General features: G+C 52.0%; 1 protein-coding gene across 3 annotated transcripts in view; it reads right to left on the bottom strand.

The window, feature by feature from the left end:
* Nucleotides 1–1,977: 1,977 nt before the first annotated feature.
* HIF3A (hypoxia inducible factor 3 subunit alpha) overlaps nt 1,978–20,247 on the bottom strand; it is a 64,185-nt gene continuing 45,915 nt past the window's right edge. For all 3 annotated transcript variants that reach the window (XM_082231058.1, XM_082231059.1, XM_082231057.1), the window contains exons 9-15: nt 19,707–19,867; nt 19,346–19,587; nt 17,575–17,670; nt 13,194–13,576; nt 11,225–11,336; nt 10,074–10,179; nt 1,978–8,864 (exon numbers count right to left, since the gene is read on the bottom strand). In XM_082231058.1, the coding sequence (XP_082087184.1) occupies nt 8,713–8,864; nt 10,074–10,179; nt 11,225–11,336; nt 13,194–13,576; nt 17,575–17,670; nt 19,346–19,587; nt 19,707–19,867 (1,252 nt within the window). In that variant the 3' untranslated portion in view covers nt 1,978–8,712. The remainder of the gene's footprint in view (nt 8,865–10,073; nt 10,180–11,224; nt 11,337–13,193; nt 13,577–17,574; nt 17,671–19,345; nt 19,588–19,706; nt 19,868–20,247) is intronic.

The raw sequence follows: 20,247 nt of genomic DNA, 5'->3' as shown, positions 1-20,247 counted from the left end.
CTGCTAACCCAGAAATAGTGCTTCAGGTTAAGAACTTTGCTTTAGGATAAGAACAGAAATTGGGCTCCGGCGGCGCGACAGCAGCAGGAGGCCCCATTAACTAAAGTGGTACCTCAGGTTAAGAACAGTTTCAGGTTAAGAACGGACCTCCGTAATGAATTAAGTACTTAACCCGAGGTACCACTGTATTGTGTGATCCCAGGTTCCACACAGTGGGGATCAGGAGGGCACAGTTGACTTCTCGCAGTAAGCGTAAGGTCGCCAGGGATGGTTCTCTCTTAATTTTGTGTTATGCCCACATACGCAACCAGCAGCCACAGTGTGTTATGCCTCATCCCCATTGCAGCAATTTTGTGACTGGCACCCCAAACTCTCAAAATGTGCCCAAAGGTTGGTGGACTTCCATCTCTACGAACCGGCCTTTCGATCAAACGATCTCTAAGGTACTTGCAACAGATTTTATGCAGTACTAAACAATCAACTTGTATCTTGCTTGCTATTAGTGCAGAATTTGAGAAAAAGCAAGCAAATGAATTATTTAGTTTTACGCTGTTAAAATGTTGAAAAAGTTAAAACGATTTTATTCTTCTTTCACTTTTTATGATTCAATGCACACAGTGACTTGCGATCTTGATCACACACAGTCTGTAGTCCGCTGGCGGTAGGAGTACAATATGGGCATGTCTTTCAGTTAACATCTTACATTAAAAACCTGGCAGTACCAAACTATCGAAGGCTTTTCACCAAAGCCAGACTAAACGTTTTTCCTTCTGCAGTGTTGGATGGCAGGTTGAGAGGAGTTCCCTACCAGGACAGACTTTGCTCGTGTGCTCAAGACATTGATTCCATAAAACATATTTTGCAGCACTGTGCGAATATGAGCAAGCCAGGGCTGAACTGATACTACCCTTGCTGGTACCTTTCTCGGGAAAATCAGAGGCTCACTATGTCAGGTTCCTATTGGAAGACCGGACAAATGCTAGAACATTAGCAGTGGCAAAGTTTTTATCAGTGGTTGCAAGAACCAATGATCCCTATATTCTGAACAAAATGCTTGTTTAACCTGGAGGTAGGCTGTGTGAATTGTGTATTGCTTTGTAACGATTTGTTGGGTCTCTGAACCGTAATAAAGATTGTTGTTGTTGTTTTATGATTCATATCATATACTACTTACGATGGGTCTTCTTCCAAGCTATTAAAAACTGCAAGACTGACACTCTGATGGTTGGTTTTCACAGCACATGTACCTGTTCAGAAATGCTGAATTTAGCCACGAGACAGAGCGTCCTTAGCCGGCAACAACTTGAAATCACGAATGTGAACTGCTCAATTGTAATTCATGGAAACTAAGGGCAAACGCTATCAATTGCAGATTGAACCAGGATAACGGATTCTTATCACACTCCCATGGCTTAATTGGCTTGCCAATGCTAAGATGGCTGTGTTATCAAAGATTCTGCGAGTGATCACTATCTAAATGTACTTTCTGCATTTCATTTCACTCCCTCGCCATTCCCAATCCACACCTGCCAAAAAAAAATGTGTATGCCAGCAGGCCAGGATAACACTGATGTACTGTAGTCTACAAAAGCTGGTACCATAACAAAGAAGTCTTTTAAAGTACAGCCACATTCTTGGCTGTTGTGTCCCCCCCCCCGAAATAGAGACCCCCTCTGGAAATAATTTAAAGGGGTCACCATAGTTATGAAAGAAGTGTCTGAAGTGTAAATATGAGGTGTTTAGCGCACGTCCAAAATGACATCCCAAAAAATGCTAATCCAAATTTTCCCGTGTGGCTGGTTGCGAAGTTTTGGGGTTTTATGGGCCGATTCTTTAATGGGTCATGACCCAGACCCCTCACTCTCAACCTGCCCCCCTCCCCCTTGAAGCTGCTTGCTCAACCGGCACTCGTCCCTTATCATTCGGTAAACTTTTTTTTGTGTGTGGGAGGAAAAAAGACACAGAGAGACTGTCCTGTATGTTACCAGACGTATTTTATGTTTCACAACAGCGATAGATACAGACGAGGCAGGGGGCAAATCTGATCCCGCCACAGAGAGGGGAAAAATTAACCACATACAAGGGTAGAGGCAACAATATATAGATTTCTTCTTTTCTTAAAAAAAAAATTATATATAAACAAATCCCCCAAGCCTTTTCAGACGCTGAAGCCTGCTACGATGTGCTCCCCTCTGAAGGAGCTCTTCCTACACCCCTTTGTCATAGCCGGCCAGCACTTCCGGGAATAGGCTTGAGTACCGATTTCATGGCCCACGCAGACTGACCCGCCAGTCAGCGGCGGGTTCCTTCTGGGTTATCACCGTGCGTCGAAAAATGCCAGACTGACCGCTTCCCGCCCAAGAGCAGCAGAGACTCATTGGGAGTGGCACCACTCAGTTCTCCGGCCCCAGGAAAAGCCTCCTCGGTTTTGGCGTAAAGTCAAAGCTTGCTGGCATTCTCAACCCTGGAGGATGTGTTTTGTAGCCGGCTTAAGTTCTACTAAATGGACAGGCCCGAGTATGGTTAACAACGGATTCAATCCCAGGTAAAGGAGTTTTAAGCACCGTAGGCCTCAGTTTTCAAGTCTGCAAGGCCCTGACCTTATCAAAGATTTCAGTTCTGCGATTCCCCTCACCACCACCCGAAAGCTCTCTTCCTTCAGGGAATCCTCTCCACGTTGCCCATGATTCTGGTTCTACGTCCCAAGGCACGCGATCAACGCCACGCACGGCCCCGATCAGAACTCGTGGGCCTCGTTATCGCCGAAGCTGAACCAAGTGTGCCTTAGAAGAGGCGCGCTATGCGCTCCTGGGTGCAAGGGTGCGGTCAGTACTGGAAGGCTGATTTCCTTTCAGGACGGCTTGTCCTCTTATTAGGTCTCTCTTGAGGGGCCTTTCAGAAGGCGGTTCCTCAGGAGACAGTTTGAACGCCACTGAATTTTCCATTCTGTGCTGGCCGGCCATGACAAACGCTGGGGCAGGGAGCAATGTGCGTGTGTAGGCGTGGGGAGGAGAGGCGGTTGTGTCTCTTGCAGAAGTGTGCATTTTGCGGTAAAACGCGGCGGGTTCTCCTTCGAGGGTTTCCCGGCAAGATGGCTGGGCCCACGCACGCCACGACTGGCCACGGGGAGGGCGCCGCTGTGCGACCCGGAAACCAGCGCAACAGTTACAGGGAGGGAGGGAAGGGGGCCACAGCTTCTGAGCGGCCCAGCCGCCCCTTCCGCGAAGCGGAGGGGTGGAGCACCGGGGCCTCTCCAGCGGTTCTGCAGCTGCCGCTGGAGACAGGGCGTGGCGGTCTTTGGGTACGGGGTCGCCTTCATCGGGCTGCACGGCGGCAGCGATGGACGGTTCGGCGAGAGCACACACTTCCTGGCCGAGGGATGGCCAGGGCTGGACCCTGAAAAGGCGCTCGTGGCGTTGAGTTACACAGAAGGCAGAATTCGAGCACGAGACGCCTCGTCCTGTCCCGGCCCTGCAATCGCAGCTGAGTTACAGGGCATCATACGAAGCTGCCCTAGCGTTACCAACACTGGCTGGCAGCTTCCTCCTGCATGCAGTTCCCCCATGCTGCAACCTGCAGGCACGTCCCTGGCGACCTGCCGAAATTCTGCCTTCTGCACGGGTTTTAAAGCCTCGCCGGCTCTTTGGCTGGCAGCTGCCTGGCGAAACCCCCTTGAGTGTGCGTGCGTGAGTCACAGACGGAGGGACAAGGAAGTGAGCCTAGCACCACGGCAATTGGGTATGGCTACCCGTTGCCAATACGAGGTCAGAGAGCTGAGTGAGGGCGGAGGAGCCGGGCTTGCAGCCATCGCAGGTGGAAGGGAGGCGTGAAGAGAGAGCACCATGGCCACAGTGTGGCCTTCGAAGAACCGCCGCCGGGGACGGGACGTCACAGCTTTTGCGTGTATAGTTTAGCACCTCATGCGTGGTCCGCATGGCACGTCCCCGGGGGAAGAAGGGGGTGGCCCGGGTCTGCCGCGCCAGGAATGCCACTGAGCGGGCGAGAGAAGCCGCCCTGTAGGAAAACGACAGCGGATTGGGGATTGAGGTTTTGTGGAACGAGTGCTGGTCACAGGAACGAAAGAGACACAACCCCTCTTGCCCTCCTTTCTTTCCCCCCCCTTCCCTCTACAAAAGTAGCAGGACTTGTTAAAATTCAAAGGAGGGGGCAGAGGGCGCAGCGCCAGGCTTTGGGGGCGGACGAGGAAATTAAAAAAAAAAACAGCTACAACCCTACCAGAACGACGACATTAATCATAATAAAAAGGGTGGTGCCATAGTCGTTTCACCAAAGTCTCTTGGAAAAAAGGAACACAATGAAAACAGGTTAAGGGAGGGAGGGGGAAATGACGACGGGTCAGGAATCAGAAGAACAACAATTAGAACCATCGCAATAATTAAAAGGAGAAAAGATAGACGCAACATCCTGTGTTCTTCACCCGGCTTGGGAATTCTATTGTTCTGTGCGTGTGGTCAACTGCGGCTTTCGGAGAAAAGAGCTGCCTGGGCCGAACGCGGCCCGTCGTTGTGAGATTGCGCATGCTTGTGTGCAGGTATCGGTGCGTTTTGTGTCTCTCTACACGTGTGTGTGTATGCGATATCTATGTATATACGTGTGCGTGTGTGTCTCTGTGTGCGCGTTTTGCTCGCAATGAAATTGAACAGTCTGCGTTGTTAGATCTCGGTGCCTTACGTTTGCATCTCCTACCCAGATCCCCACTCCTGCCACTGCCACGCCAATGTCCCTGCTTGGAAGTTGGCGTGAGGTTTGTACGCAGGGAGAGGAAGGGGCATTTGGGAACAGGGAGGCAGTTGTGTAGGGGGCGGTTTTCTCCCCAACCGCCTCTTTCCCCTTGCTCGGGGGGCAGGGGTGGGGGGCAGACCCGGGGGAAACGGCAGCCCGTTTCCCCCACCCCCCATTCTCCCCGTGCCACTCACGGTTGCCCTCACCAACGCGGAAGATATCGGAGAGGGTTGCGTGTTTCGTTTCTTCCCTCTCCCCACCCCCTATGATGTGTGTGTTTATCTACGTTATCGAACGCTCGCTCTTTTTTTTTGGTGCTGGTGTAACGAGAAGGCACAGGTGAATGGCGGACGAGGCAAAAGTGGTTTCAAGGGCAGCTATTCGTCCCTCTCAGACTGCAATTCTCAATGCGGCTCGTCAAGAAAAGAAAGAGAGAGAGAAAGAGAGAGAGAGCACTCTTTTGACTCCCCACCCGCCTCGGCGACAAGGGTCCCGATCCTGGCATCGCAGGCGTTCTTGCAACCCAGTGGGGTGGAAGCAGGGGCCCCTGCCAAATACTTGCCAGTTTCTCTGTCTAAATCAAACTTTCTGAATTAACCCCTACCCCTCCGCCTCTTCCTGGGGTGGGTCAGTGAAAGATCTGCATGCAGAGGCTGACCCCAGGGGAACCGCTATGTCCCAAATCTCCTTTCCCTCTCTGTAGGGCAGGGGTCGGCAAGGTTTACCTTGCCTGGGCCGGTTTACTCCAGCGGAGATCCCTCCATGGGCTGGATCGCGCCCGCAATTTTCAGCATCTGCACAGACGCGATTTCCGGCGTCTGTGCATGTGCAGACGTGATTTGCGGCACTGTGAAAGCAAGTCTCTGCGGTGCGCCAGTTTAGCGCAGCGCGCGGGGACTCGCCGAGCAGGCGGCTTGGTTCGTGGGCCAGTTGAATGATGCTTGTGGCCTGCTTGTGCCCCACGGACCTTAGGTTGCTGACCCCTTCTGTAGGACCTCCAGCCCACTCCTACCTCTGAGTGGGCTCCCAGGATTTGCTCTGGGATCTTGAAGGAATGAGGCATGCAGCAGAAAGAGAAGGGAAAGCTTTTTTGGGGGGTGGGGGTGTCGAGAGAGCGGCTCTCTCCCTGGAAAACTGCTACGCCCTCAGCTGAGTCAGGCTGTGAGCCAGGCTGGCATACACAAACACACACGTACAGACACAGACGGCCGTGCAAAACACTGACTTGCACGGTCTCCTACGCTCCTGTTTTCACATCCGAGGGCTCTGGACTGCAGGGACGGGGAAGTGAGCTGCAGTGATTAAGCTTGGCTTGGGACCGGGTCTAAAACCCAATTAAAATAAAAAAAAACAGACACAAAACTCCTAAAAGTTGTGGTTAAAGTAACGGCGTCAAGGGCTAAGCAACTGAATTGCCAGGGGTTTTTTTAAAAGAAAAAAGAAAGAAAGAAGGAAGAGAGGTTTTTGTTTTTAAATTGGAGACTACTGGGAAAATTTTCCCACCACACGGGCTTTCAACTAGGCGGCCGCCAGCATTCCTGTGGGAAAAGGGTTCCTGTGATTTTAAGAATGGTGTCGATGGGGGGAATCACAGCTAGTGAGGCTTCCCCGACCGGTCAAGGGTTAAGGAAGCTGCACCTGCCAATATTCTCTTTTCTGGGTAATAATTAAAGAGGCAGAGGAAGCCCCATCCCTCCTAAAATGTTTAGCAACCCTACTATGAGCGCCAGCTAACACTACGTTGGCCTTTTATACCAAAAGGGTATAAAAGAGGTAAGGCAATTCAATCTTAGGCGACGTTTGCTAGTGCAGGAATTATGCAAGGTTTCGAGTTACGGAGAACTCTTCCTCTTTGGGCAGAATGGAAAAGTAGCTCATTTTTAAGCGCGAAAACAGGGAAAATTGGTGGCGAATGCGAGCGTTTGCGTCGCTTCAAGTCACGGGGTTTTGCGAGTCTTACCGCAAAACTTCTGCCTTATTTTATTTTTCGCAGCAGCCAAGAATGACCGACCTTTCCATGCTGACAGCGCATGATGCAACTAAGCTGCAATCCTAGGCATGCTAACCCAGAAGCAAAGTAAACCCAGTGAGCACCATGGGGGCTTACTTCTGAGTAAACGTGCAAGATCAGGCTGTTTTTTTAAAAAAAGCAAGAGTGAAGGGTGGAATCTCAATCCTGTACACAGCTACTCAGAAGTTAAGTCTCAACGTGTAAACGCGTTCAGGATCAGGGGGCAAAAAAAAAACAAGAGAAAGAGGGAGGTTTCCTCTTTCAAATGTCCTTTTCCCGCCCTGTTTTAAGTAGAACTTATTGGCAAAAATGCCATTTCCTGGCAACCTATATTTAGGCTGATTGCAGTTCAAATTTACTTTGTTTAAGAACCAATGTGATCTTTGTGGCGAGTTCCCAATCCTAATTTTTTTAAAAATAGGTCAGCCTCCCCACCCCATTTCAAATTGAGGAACTTGTCTAAAGATTGTCTTTAAAAGTTTCAAGATTGTGAAAGCAACATCTAGGCTCCTTAAACTTTCCTTTTAGAATTTCGAAATCACCATCCACTGCCCAGCTACCTGTGGCTATTGTGAGGTTAAAAACCTACCTTTTTCGGTGCCAAGGTTTGTGAGAGTGGGGTGGAGGATGGGGAGGGGAGTGGCCTGCACATATCTCACCCATTTTTAGGATTCAAGAAACTCCCCCCCCCCCACCCAAAAAAGCAACCCAACAACCCCTAAGAAGTGACAAAGTGCGGAGGGGGGGTGGAGGAAGGACTTCTTAAAAATTAGAAATATATCTGGTGAGGCAGGAGCAAGATATAGAATCCCATCTCTTTTTTGAAGGAAAAAAAAAGGTTTTTTGTTTGTTTTTAAGAAGAAAATATTTCTCTGCTCCCTGTACAATACGTTCAAGTTTTTAGACCTTTTAAAACTTGTGGTCGCTTGACCACCAGAAACATTTCGGCCTCTTTTTATAAGCGTAAACAGACCGTTAAGAGCGGGTCTAAAAATTCGGCCAGAGCACCATGGTTACCTTCCTCTCCTCTGGGAGAAATCCATTTCCATCTCTTTTAAGTTTTGGGCCACTTCCGGGGGGAAAAATCAGTCCGGACGACTGGGAACAAAGGGGCCGGGGGCGCTTGAATAACACCCAAAACTTTCTTCCCCAGAAGTGCTCGTCGGAGAGGCAAGAGCAGCGATTCAGCTGCTCCCTCCCTAAGTCTTGGCGGTGCAAGAGCCAAGCCCAGTGCCGCCCAACCCTAAAGTTTGCCTCGTGTTTGGGTGGTCCCAGTTCCTTCTGGAATGGGTGAACTGGTGTTGGAAGCCAGCAGGAGGGTCACAGCGGAGGGGCGGCTTCCTTCACATTCAGGCGTCGCCCTGCCTCCCGCATTTCTCAGGGGAGAGCGACACCCCCCGTCTCCAACCCCTGACCATCCCTTCGCCCCGACTCTCCTCTCAATTTTGGGGATTTGACAGAACGGAAGTCTTCCCGCGTGAAGGCTTAATATGGGCCCCCCAACTCCTTTCCTTCCACCCCACTTCCGCTTCCCATCTCAGGAAAAGAGGATACATAAGCACCAATATTTGGGGAGGGGGAGCTGGTTTGTAGCGGGGGGGGGGGGGAGAGACAGTCCCTATGAACGCAGGCTCCTAAATTCGGCTAAGCCTTCCTCCCTCGCCGTCTCCGGAGGGGAGAGGCTGCCCGATGAGGACAGGACTGAGGTAGGAAGAATTCAAAGGACGCCGGCGGAGATTTGGGGGTGGGGGAGGCAAAGAGAGAGAGAGAGAGAAGGGCGTTTGGGTGGGGTGGGGGGGCGGTTGGAAGAGGAGGAGGGGAGGGAAAGAGGGGCCCCCTCCCCTCCTTTGCCTCTCATGGGTGATTTCGGGTGGGGTTTGGTTCTGTTTTCGTCCCATCTGCGGAGAAGGAGTGTGGCGTGAAGGTTTTGCGGCGGCGGCGGCAGGGGGGCCACCACCTCAGGTGGCCTGGTCCAGTTCCACCAGCAGCTCCTCCCCCAGCTGGAAATGCTGCCCACTCTGCACAGAGGCTTCGTCCTCGCCGTCAAACAGGGCCAGCTGAGAGAGGGCCGGTCCGTCCACCACAAATGGCAACATGTCCCCCAGGAGGCCTGGAGAGAAAAGAGGGAGACCCAGGCAGGGAGAGAGAAAAGGCCAGGAGTCAGGAGAGAGGAGGGCGATTTTTGTCCACTTGGGAGGCACCCGGCCCACGCGCGCCCCCCTCAGCGCAAGGGTATCCGCTCACCAAACTCCCCCCCCCTTTCCAAATCTGCTCTGGAGGGTTGGAGGAACCCCAAGAACAGATTTAGGGGGGCATGAGGGGGGAGGAGAAGAGAGAAAGTCGCGATGTGCAAGCGGAAACCCTAGTGATGATACAACCCGTTGTTTTTAAAAAGATGTGGTCTTCGGAAGATACAGTGGTGCCCCGCAAGACGAATGCCTCGCAAGATGAAAAACCCGCTAGACGAAAGGGTTTTCCGTTTTTCGATGTGCTTCGCAAGACGAATTTCCCTATGGCCTTGCTTCGCAAAATGAAAAAGTCTTGCGAGTCTTGCGATTTTTTTCACTCCCCCCCTTTTTCTAAGCCGCTAAGCGCCTTTTAGCCCCTAAGCCACTAAGCCTTTAATAGCCGCTAAACCACTAATCCGCTAATCGGGTTGCTTCGCAAGACGAAAAAACCGCTAGACGAAGAGACTCGCGGAACGGATTAATTTCGTCTTGTGAGGCACCCCTGTATTGGGGTGCAGACTTGAATGAAATAATAATAATAATTTTTATTTATATCCCGCCCTCCCCAGCCAAAGCCGGGCTCAGGGTGGCTAACAACAATAAAATAGTACAACATTCTAAAATCATTTCATTATAAAATTAATTCAACTCAAATTGATGGCAACCATTAGGCTAAAGTTCTGTGAAGTTTGCCAAAGGAGGGAGTCAGGCTGCGCCCTGACCAAAGGCCTGGTGGAAAAGCTCTGTCTTGCAGGCCCTGTGGAAAGATGTCAAGTCCCGCAGGGCCCTAGTCTCTTATGAAAGTGCGTTCCACCAGATCGGGGCCACGGCCGAAAAAGCCCTGACTCTGGTTGAGGCCAGCCTAACCTCTCTGTGGCCTGGGACCTTCAGGATGTTTTTGTTTGAAGACCGTAAGTTCCTCTGTGGGACGTACATATTGGGGCGCCCAAGTAAGCGCCACCCACGTAATCGACTGCAGGACATGGCGTGCGCCCATCATTTGAATGGCAGTGCCTGTCAACTTTGGGAGAGCCCGGCCCCCCCCTCAAATATTTTATTGCTTCACCCCATCAGAACTGCACAATACTCACCCATCGGCTCCTCCAGCGACAGAAGCTTCTTGCCCAGGGACACGGTGCCCCCAAAACCCCGCTCGGACCTGGCATCCAAACATTCTTCCACACTCAGCAGGAAACCCTGGGGGAGGGGGGGCACAGGAAGCTTGGGTCAAGCCAGGCCACTGGTCCATCTGGGTTGGCAGGCAGGTGGCCGGTCCACCTGCTGACCACATGGTGTTACCGTGGCATCGTGTAAAAAGTGCTTTGAAATCCCAGAACTGGGTCTTCAAAGCACCTTGGAAGGGAACGGTTCCTCCCCCAACTTTCGCAGAGGGGTCCATGGATCCCCTTGCTGAAACAGTGGTGTAAAAATCCTCTGCTTCAGCTGATGCACCCCTGATTTTGAGAAGAGTGTGTCTCAGAATTGTATGCACAAAGGAAGAGCATGTTCCCAACCCCTTCTACTTAACAGGGGATCCTATGCAGCTGATAAACGAGGGTCTGATTGCGCGCTGCTGTTCACTGCTGGGACCAGAGAACCACAGCCAACAGAGGATTTAACCCTGGCATAACATCTAATGGAGAGGACACAGGTGGCACTGTGGGTTAAACCACAGAGCCTAGGACTTGCCGATCAGAAGGTCGGCGGTTCGAAACCCCACGACAGGGTCAGCTCCCGTTGCTCGGTCCCTGCTCATGCCAACCTAGCAGTTCGAAAGCACACCAGTCCAAATAGATAAATAGGTACCGCTCCGGCGGGAAGGTAAACGGCGTTTCCATGCGCTGCTCTGGTTCGCCAGAAGCGGCTTAGTCATGCTGGCCACATGACCCGGAAGCTGTACGCCGGCTCCCTCGGCCAGTAAAGCGAGATGAGCGCCGCAACCCCAGAGTCGGTCACGACTGGACCTAATGGTCAGGGGTCCCTTTACCTTTACACACCTAACGGACAACGTCAAAAGTGACTCTTCCAGGGTTTCAGGCAGTGGATCTCTCCCGGCCCCACCTTGAGAGGCCGGGGGTTGAACGGAGGACCTTCTACAGGCCTAGCAGACGTCCTGCCACCCAGCCACAGAAGCGAAAGAGGTTCCTTGCAAGGGGATCTGGGCAGGAGGGAGCTTTGGCGGAAATGGATTGGAAGAGGTTTCCCTCCCTCCCTCCTATGGATGGGTGATTTCAGCACCTACCAGGCTAAGGGAGGGCATCAGGAAGCCATCGGGCTCCAGGCCACGGGTGCGCTTAGGGAGCCCTGACTCCAGGAAGACATCTCTCTCTTCCTCCACGCTCAGCTCCCGGGCCCTGTTGGGTGAGCAGCAGAAGGAGGTGGGAGAAAGAAGACGATATGAGATGATGCCCAGACAAAATTACCTATGTATTTATTCATTCATTCATACCCCACCTTTGTTTACGGGATGCGGGTGGCCCTGTGGGTTAAACCACAGAGCCTAGGACTTGCCGATCAGAAGGTCGGCGGTTCGAATCCCCGCGACGGGGTGAGCTCCCGTTGCTCGGTCCCTGCTCCTGCCAACCTAGCAGTTCGAAAGCACCTCAAAGTGCAAGTAGATAAACAGGTACCACTCCGACGGGAAGGTAAACGGCATTTCCGTGTGCTGCTCTGGTTCACCAGAAGCGGCTTAGTCATGCTGGCCACATGACCCAGAAGCTGTATCCCGGCTCCCTCGGCCAATAAAGCGGCATGAGTGCCGCAACCCCAGAGTCGGCCACGACTGGACTTAAATGGTCAGGGGTCCCTTTACCTTTACCCCACCTTTTTCCCTGGCAGAACTCAAGGTGGCTCACAGATAAAAATAGGATGTAGCGCGGGCACAAAGAACAGGACTTTAAAACTATAATCCAACATCCTCCCCCCCCTTTTTTACTTAATTTTTTAATTATGTAAAAACGAGGTGGTCAGTTAAGTATTAATGCTAAAACACTGCCAGAAACTGAGGCTACATTTAAAGCACGATGACACCACCCCTAAACGGGCATGGCTTTCCCCCAAAGAATTCTGGGAGCTGTATTTTGCTAAGGATGTGGGAAATCCCATTTGGATTGAGTTTATGCAGAATATATTAGGTTACCAACAATTGTCTGTGTATTAGAATGATACGAATATACACATTTGTATATTCACGCATGGTCATGTCTTTTTTCTTTCATTCTCGCCTTTTTTCTGTCTCCCCCCCTCTATCTTTTCATAAATGAAGATAAAATAAAAAAGATGTGTGGTTTTTTTTAAAAAAGTGGGCGAATGCGGAAAGTTGTCAAAGTGGTTTTAGCGCTCAACCTCTCTTCACAGTGAACTCTAGTTCTGAGAGTGGAGTAAGGGTGTTGGCTTTATTATTTCTGCTCCCAATTTACCATTTCACTTTCAAGCCGCCCTGGAAGGGCATATCACTTTTTATTTAAAAATTGCTATATAAAAGCCAACCCTCCCCTTACTTCATGGGTAGGCAAACTAAGGCCCGTGGGTCAGATGTGGCCCAATCGCCTTCTCAATCCGGCCTGCGGATGGTCCGGGAATCAGCGTGTTTTTCATAGAATCATAGAGTTGGAAGAGACCACAAGGGCCATCGAGTCCAACCCCCTGCCAAGCAGGAAACACCATCAGAGCACTCCTGACATATGGTTGTCAAGCCTCTGCTTAAAGACCTCCAAAGGAGGAGACTCCACCACACTCCTTGGCCGCAAATTCCACTGTCAAACAGCTCTTACTGTCAGGAAGTTCTTCCTAATGTTTAGGTGGAATCTTCTTTCTTGTAGTTTGGATCCATTGCTCCGTGTCCACTTCTCTGGAGCAGCAGAAAACAACCTTTCTCCCTCCTCTATGTGACATCCTTTTATATATTTGAACATGGCTATCATATCACCCCTTAACCTCCTCTTCTCCAGGCTAAACATGCCCAGCTCCCTTAGTTTTTACATGAGTAGAATGTGTCCTTTTATTTAAAATGAATATCTGGCTTATTTGTGGGGCCTGCCTGGTGTTTTTACATGAGTACAATGTGCGCTTTTATTTCAAATGCATCTCTGGGTTATTTGTGGGGCATAGGAATTCGTTCACCCCCCCAAAAAAAATATAGTCCGGCCCCCAAGGTCTAAGGGACAGTGGACCGGCCCCCCGCTGAAAACGTTTGCTGACCCCTGCCTTACCTCTTCCTCCCACCCACGGAGGCCGCCTGGCCATTTTGACCGCTCCCGTCCTGCACGGCCTGGATCTTGACGGACGCCACCATCTCCACCACTTGCTCTGCCCCGCATGGGGGGCTCCCTGGGGGCTGGGCAGGGCGGGGGTGGCTCAGGCTGGTGTCGCTGCCCCAGCGGGGGAGAGTGGTCTGCTCGGGTGGGCGGGGGGAGACTCCGTGGAAGCTTCTGGAGCGAGGCCGCGGGGGCGGCGAGGTTGGCCGGGTCCCCGGCCCCGGGACGCCGCCCCGTTTCTCGGCCAGCCAGGGCGGGTGGTCGGTGCTGCTGAGCTGGAAATCGTCGTCCATCGAGATGTATGGGGCGAGCATCTCCAGGTCCAGGCCTTCGTAGTCCTGCAGGGGGCGGCAGAGAGCTGTCAGCGACAATGGGAACGTTTGCGGGGGGGGGGGGGGAGCTCGGGAGAGGCTTGCGGAAATTCACATTCTCAAGAGGCAAAATGTCCATTGATGAGCTCCCAGCTTCGCCGGCAGACAAGTGTCAGGCTTACTAGGCGATAGGCAGACACAGCTATGCCAAGGGAAGTTTAATGGCGGCTAGACCAAGGCTGTGCATTGCTGCTCATGACGCCAGATAATAATAAAATAATACCAATAGGAAACTCAGGGAAAGCATCAGTGGGGACCAGAGACTTCATCAGCTTGTCAAGGATGCCAAATGATGGTGCCGGCCTCATAGATTCCATTTTTTAAAAGAAAACACAACATTCCTAAATTGATAGGTACTATAGAATTTAGGGGAGCAGGGAGAACAAATATTCTAAAAAATAAAATAAAACATGTTAGTGTTTTTTAAAATAAGTGTTTAGGGATACAGTCATACCTCAGGTTGAATATGCTTCATGTTGAGCACGTTCGAGTTGCGCTCCGCGGCAACCTGGAAGTAACGGAGCACGTTACTTCTGGGCTTCGCCGCTCGTGCATGCGCAGACGCTCAAAGTGACGTCACGCGCATGAACAGAAGCGGCGAAAAGCAACGCATGCGTGCGCAGACGTGCTGTCACTAGTTACGCTTGGTTCTGGATGCGAACGGGGCTCCGGAACAGATCCCATTCGCATCACGAGGTACCACTGTAATTTTGCAAGGAAAAAAATTATTTTGTACAGTACAGTCATACCTCGTGTTAAGTTGGGTTCATGTTGCGTCTTTTCAGCTTGCAAACGCGGCATACCCAGAAGTGTACACTTCCAGGTTTCGCCGCGCATGCGTGCGCAGAAGCGTTCTGCATGCTTTGCACATGCACAGAAGCTCTATCGCGCCGCATGTGTGCGCAGAAGCGGCACTTTAGTTACAGACTTTTTGGGGTGCAAACGGCACCCCGGAACTGATCAAGTTCGTAACTAGAGGTACCAACCGTGTTGGCAGACCAACACGGCTACCTATCTGTAACTAGAGGTAACTAGAGGTACCACTGTACATAAAAATTGTACAGATTTTATATTTGCTATATCGCATTTGTTTTTTGTAAGCAGCTTAGAGACTTTGTAATTGTTAAGAGGAATATAAATATATGAGCTATTTATTTTATTTTTTTAAGTAAATCCTGTGACACCATTAAAGGCCAACTGGTTGAGGCGGCAAAGCTCTGTGCCAACCTTCGCCATCCTGATGCCCTCTAGTTGTTTTGGACTACAACTCCCATCAGCCCTCAGCTGACCTAAAGCATGGCTTCAATGACAGTGAATGAACCGAACCTCTTCTCCATCTGTCTCCTCGAGAGGAGGAACGTTTCCCTTTCAAGTGCAAACTTGGGGAACTGAAATTCATGCTAATTCGAGTGAAAACAAACCAGGGTAATCAAACCGTAAGATGATATCTTGGGTTTGATTCCTCCCACTAAATCACAGTTCCCCGAGTTCATACATAGCAGAAAACTGTGGTTTTCGTCAGATGTGGAACCGGAAGTTTTCACAACCCTTCTCTCGCTCACGAAGGAAGGAGAGGGAAGGGACACAGAACAAGTACGAGGCGCCAGCTCCCACCAGCATAGCGAGCAGTCAGGAATGATGAGAGCTGCAGCCCAATATCACTGGCACCCATCTAAGTCATAATTTAAGTCACCTGGGCATAAACAAAGCCATTTCTATGTTCAGCACACATGCTGTTGGCACTGAACCAATGCTGAAAGACAGTATTTTCCGCTCTATAGGACGCACCGGACCATAGTAGGGGGAGAACAGAGGAAAAATTTTTCTTCTTGTTCCCCTCCTCTAAAACAAGGTGCATTCACCCAAAGCCTTCGTAGGGCAGCGGGAGTTCCCGCTGCGCTCTGGAGGCTTCAGGCGGCTACCTTGGAAGCCTGGAGAGTGAGAGAGGTCGGTGCGCACTGACCCCTCTCGCTCTCCAGGCTTCAGTGAAGGCAACCCAAAGCCCACTGCCAGCCTCAAAGACCAGGTCGGGGAGCAGTGCAAAGGCGGTACGCCGCCTTCCCGTTGCCCCCCGAGCTTGTGGGGCTGGCGGTGGGGGGAAGCGCTGTTTTCCCCCACCGCCAGCCTCAAAGATCTCAGAAGCCTTTGGAGCGCAGCGCAAGTTCCCGCTGCACTCCAAAGGCTTCAGGGACAGCCTTTGGAGCCTCCACAGGGCAGCGGGGTGCAGGCACCCTATGGAGGCTTTGCGCAGCCATCCCCAAGCTAGAACAGCAAGACGGAGCGCTCCGCAGCGCTCCGTCTCGCTGTTCTGGCTTCGGAGACAGCCTTTGGAGCCTCTACAACTCTAAAGGCTGTCCCTGAAGCCTTTGGAGTGCAGCGGGAACTTGCGCTGCGCTCCAAAGGCTCCGCAGCGCTCCGTCTCCCTGTTCTGGCTTTGGGCTTAGCCGCGCAGCCTGCATTCGCTCATAGGACACACACACATTTCCCCTTAATTTCTGGAGGGGAAAAAGTGCATCCTATAAAGCGAAAAATATGGTACTTGAAGCATGTGCTTGCATACCTTGAATGTGACTTCCGCTAACTGTGTACATGTGGCTTTTTCTTCTTGTTGCTTCGCAGCAACTGCTTTATTGTGTTGGCTACTGGAAGCCTGCTCCCTCCCTGATGACGTAAGGCTCCCACTCTGGCTTGTGACATTTCCATAACCTTAAGGGCTAGAAACTTGGCTTGTAAAAACAAAATGAACGCTGGCATTTGAAGCTCAGTGAGTTCAGTACCAAACTGAATGAAGACGCATGGGAATGGACCTGAGTACTCGGTTGGTCGCCGTTGAGGGGCCTGGTAGGAATTTTTCCACTGGGCAAATTGGCACCAGCCACTTGGTTTTCGCCTACCTCGTAGCAAATCGTCACAACTTTCTTGGTATTGGTGTTAGGCATTGGTATTGTTCTGTAGACGGAAGAGGGGAGGTAGCGCCATTGCCTGCCCTGCATATTGAAGGGTAGTCCAATAAAGGATTCCGGGGGCATGGCCCTGTCCGAAGCCTGGGGAGGTGAGGGCCTAAGGCACGCCCCCTATCGGTGACCCCGGAGGAATTCCTAGTTGATGTGCATCAGCAGGACTCCCCCTACTGGTGGTTAACCCTCCCAGACTTCAAGCGGATGGGCTGAAGTCAGATGTACAGTGGTGCCCCGCAAGACGAATGCCTCGCAAGACGGAAAACTCGCTAGACGAAAGTGTTTTCCGTTTTGGAGGTGCTTCGCAAAACGAATTTCCTATGGGCTTGCTACGCAAGACGTAAATGTCTTGCAAGTTCCTGCGGTTTTTTCCCCTCCCCCCCTTTTCTAAGCCGCTAAGCCGCTTATCAGCTGATCCGATAAGCCGCTAATAGCGCTAATAGCGCTAATCCGCTAATCCGTCAATGGGCTTGCTTCGCAAGACGAAAAAACCACCAGGCGAAGAGAATCACAGAACGGATTCTTTTCGTCTTGCGAGGCACCACTGTAGTCTGTTAGGACCAATGCCTAAGCCAATACCGCTCACCACCTGTAATCAATAAATTTGTGGCCTTATTTAGCCCATTAACCTTAATAATTTTGTCATGTGTCATTATTTCCACGGGGGGTGGGAACTCGCCACGCAATGGACCTGAGCACTCTCTGTCCGAGGCTGGGAGCCCCCAAAGCAGAGGAGGAGTTTGGATTTGATATCCCGCTTTATCACTACCCTAAGGAGTCTCAAAGCGGCTAACATTCTCCTTTCCCTTCCTCCCCCACAACAAACACTCTGTGAGGTGAGTGGGGCTGAGAGACTTCAGAGAAGTGTGACTAGCCCAAGGTCACCCAGCAGCTGCAAGTGGAGGAGCGGAGACGCGAACCCGGTTCCCCAGATTACGAGTCTACCGCTCTTAACCACTACACCACACTGGCTCTCACTAGCAGAGAGCCTTCCCTGCCCAATGATACCTGCAGGGCCGTCTCCATTGACTGAGTCTCCTTGCTGGAAGCGAAGAGCTTCTGCACGTTCTCCATGTCAAAAAGCAGCTCTTCTGGCAGCTCGACCTGGAGGGGGAAACGAAAGCAAAACATTGGCGAAGATGCTCTTGCATTGCCAATGTATCTCGGATCAAGCCCCCGACAGTTCCAAGTGCGGACCTCAAACAGAGTAGAGTCTCATTTCTTATAAGGGAAACCTGATCTGTTGTCATCCCATCTGTCTTGAGACACACAATGCCGTGTGCCTCTGGGGGGTGAAGTCACAGTGCAGGGTTTTCTCCCCGGGAAGCCTGGGCAGGCTGTCTGGAGATCCTGGACTGCCCAGATGACAAGACCCTCCTCTCGGCCTAGCTGGGTTGGTCCAAAGCAGCGGTGCTCAACCTGTGGGTCCCCAGATGTTGTTGGACTACAACTCCCATCATCCCTTGCTTGCTAGGGGTGATGGGAGTTGTAGTTCAACAGCATCTGGGGACCCACAGGTTGAAAAAGGCTTGTCCAAAGGAATGGGGAGCAAGGCATTTTTCACCAGTTTGGCTACAGGAGTTACCGGAAGGAGGCGTACAAGGCACCCTCCAACCATCTTAGGGACTCTGGAAACCTGATCACAAGGTTAGGAATGCACTGTGGGCGCTCTACTTACAGGGACCTGGTTGGCCACTGCAAGAACAGGATGCTGGTCTAAAAGGGCTTTTGGTCTGATCCTGTCAGGGACCGGACTGAGGATGAATGGTGGCGATCGCCTCCCCCTTCTCCTGTACCTTCCCGAGAAGAGAAGGACAGTGTAGATTTACAACGGTGGTTTGCAGAGGGTCACAGCTCGGAGAGGGAAGAGGGGCAAAGCTGGGAAATGGAGGAGCAGAGCATCCCTGACCTCGCTTCTCCCAGAAACCGGCGAGCAGTGAAAGTAGGAGAGCAAAGAGCGAAGAGGCGATTGCCCCTAAGCAGCCACCGTAAGCGGGGTGGTGCTGTTGATGACTGAGAAGGGAAGGGCAGAGGAGATAACTCGGACCGACGCCATTACCCCAAGAGGCAGCATTTCTACGCCTCTCTCTGTGACTATTGAATAAAAGATACTGCTAAGAGCTTCTTGTCTTTCCATTACTGGCAGCATGCTGTGAGGGAGGGTGATCTGATTCCCTGAAGCCTGGCAGATCCAGGGCCATTCCGACGTTCTTAAATGCACAGGCCTGGTCACCCTTGTCATTTGCGCAGTGATACATCCCCATTAGGGTGGCACTATGGGTTAAACCACAGAGCCTAGGACTTGCCGATCAGAAGGTCGCGGTTCAAAACCCCGCAATGGGGTGAGCTCCCGTTGCTCAGTCCCTGCTCCTGCCAACCTAGCAGTCCGAAAGCACGTCAAAGTGCAAGTAGATAAATAGGTACCACTCCGGTGGGAAGCTAAACAGTGTTTCCATGCACTGCTCTGATTCGCCAGAAGCGGCTTAGTCATGCTGGCCACATGACCCGGAAGCTGTATGCCGGCTCCCTCGGCCAGTAAAGCGAGATGAGCGCCACAACCCCAGAGTCACGACTGGACCTAATGGTCAGGGGTCCCTTTACCTTTATATCCCCATTCCTTCACCAAATAACCCTCCTCTTCTGCCCCTCCTTGCAGGTGACTCTGTCTCTGCAACACAGCCTCAGAAGCACCAAATCCCCCAGGCAGGCCATGCGCCTGCACTCTAAATTCAACCCACATGGAGAAGGACTCCCTTCCTAAAGTCCACAACCTCCTTACCGGGTTCACTGGGCTCCTGCCTCCAGAAGTGTTCTTGGCAACCGGAGCAGGCTTCGGTGGTGCGGCCGGAGGCCTTGCTCGCAGGGTCCCTGGCGCTTGGCTCTGGGCCCCGGGAGCGTCAAAGATGGGGCCCAGAAGCTTCTGGAGGTCAGGGCTGCAGAAACGCTTGGGGTCCACCTGCAGCTCCTCTTCGCTGATGTTGGCGGGGCGCAGGAAGGCCAGGACTTTGGGGCCGCGCAGCTCTGGGGAGAGGAAAGAGGGAGCGACGGCATCACAGGTGAGGGTCCGGCTTGTTTCCTGAACTCCCTGCCCCACAGAAAACCTCCCGCCCGTGACTCCCGCCGCCGCCGCCGCTCCATACCAAAGCTGAGGTTGATGATGGTGTCTCCCCCGTTGGCATCCAGGTCGTCAAGGGCCCCGTCGGAGTCCAGCCCCTCGAGGGAGGGAGGGGGCAGCCGGCGGTGCTCCCCCTGCCGCTCGGTCTGCTCCAAGGAGAGTACCAGGCCCATCTCTTCCACCTGGCTGTAAAAAAGGGCGTCGAGGCAAGGAGGTTGTGAACCTAAGGATACTGGATGTCCCCGTTTCCCCGGGACAGCCCCTGGATTTACAAATCAGTCCACATAGAAAATTCATTGAAGTTGAAAAGTGTCCCCGGATTCAGTGAAAAAAATCTGGTAACCTTATGTTAACCAAGCACAGCAGGGCCAATGCAACTGGCAACCACAGACACCTGAGTGGCCAGGGAGGGTGTGGTTGCCAATATTTTACATCTCTTTTTCTTCTTCTCTCTCTCTCTCTGTGTACCCACGTATCTACGGACCCACGCACCTACGGGACCGTCTCTCCTGGTATGCCCTGCAGAGGACCTCAAGGTCCACAAATGACAACACCTTGGAGGTCCC

Source organism: Podarcis vaucheri, assembly GCF_965113315.1.
Source record: "Podarcis vaucheri genome assembly, chromosome: 7".
NCBI classification, from domain to species: Eukaryota; Metazoa; Chordata; class Lepidosauria; order Squamata; family Lacertidae; genus Podarcis; species Podarcis vaucheri.
The sequence above is the reverse complement of the archived record's forward strand: the minus strand, read 5'-3'. Positions and strand labels throughout refer to the sequence as shown.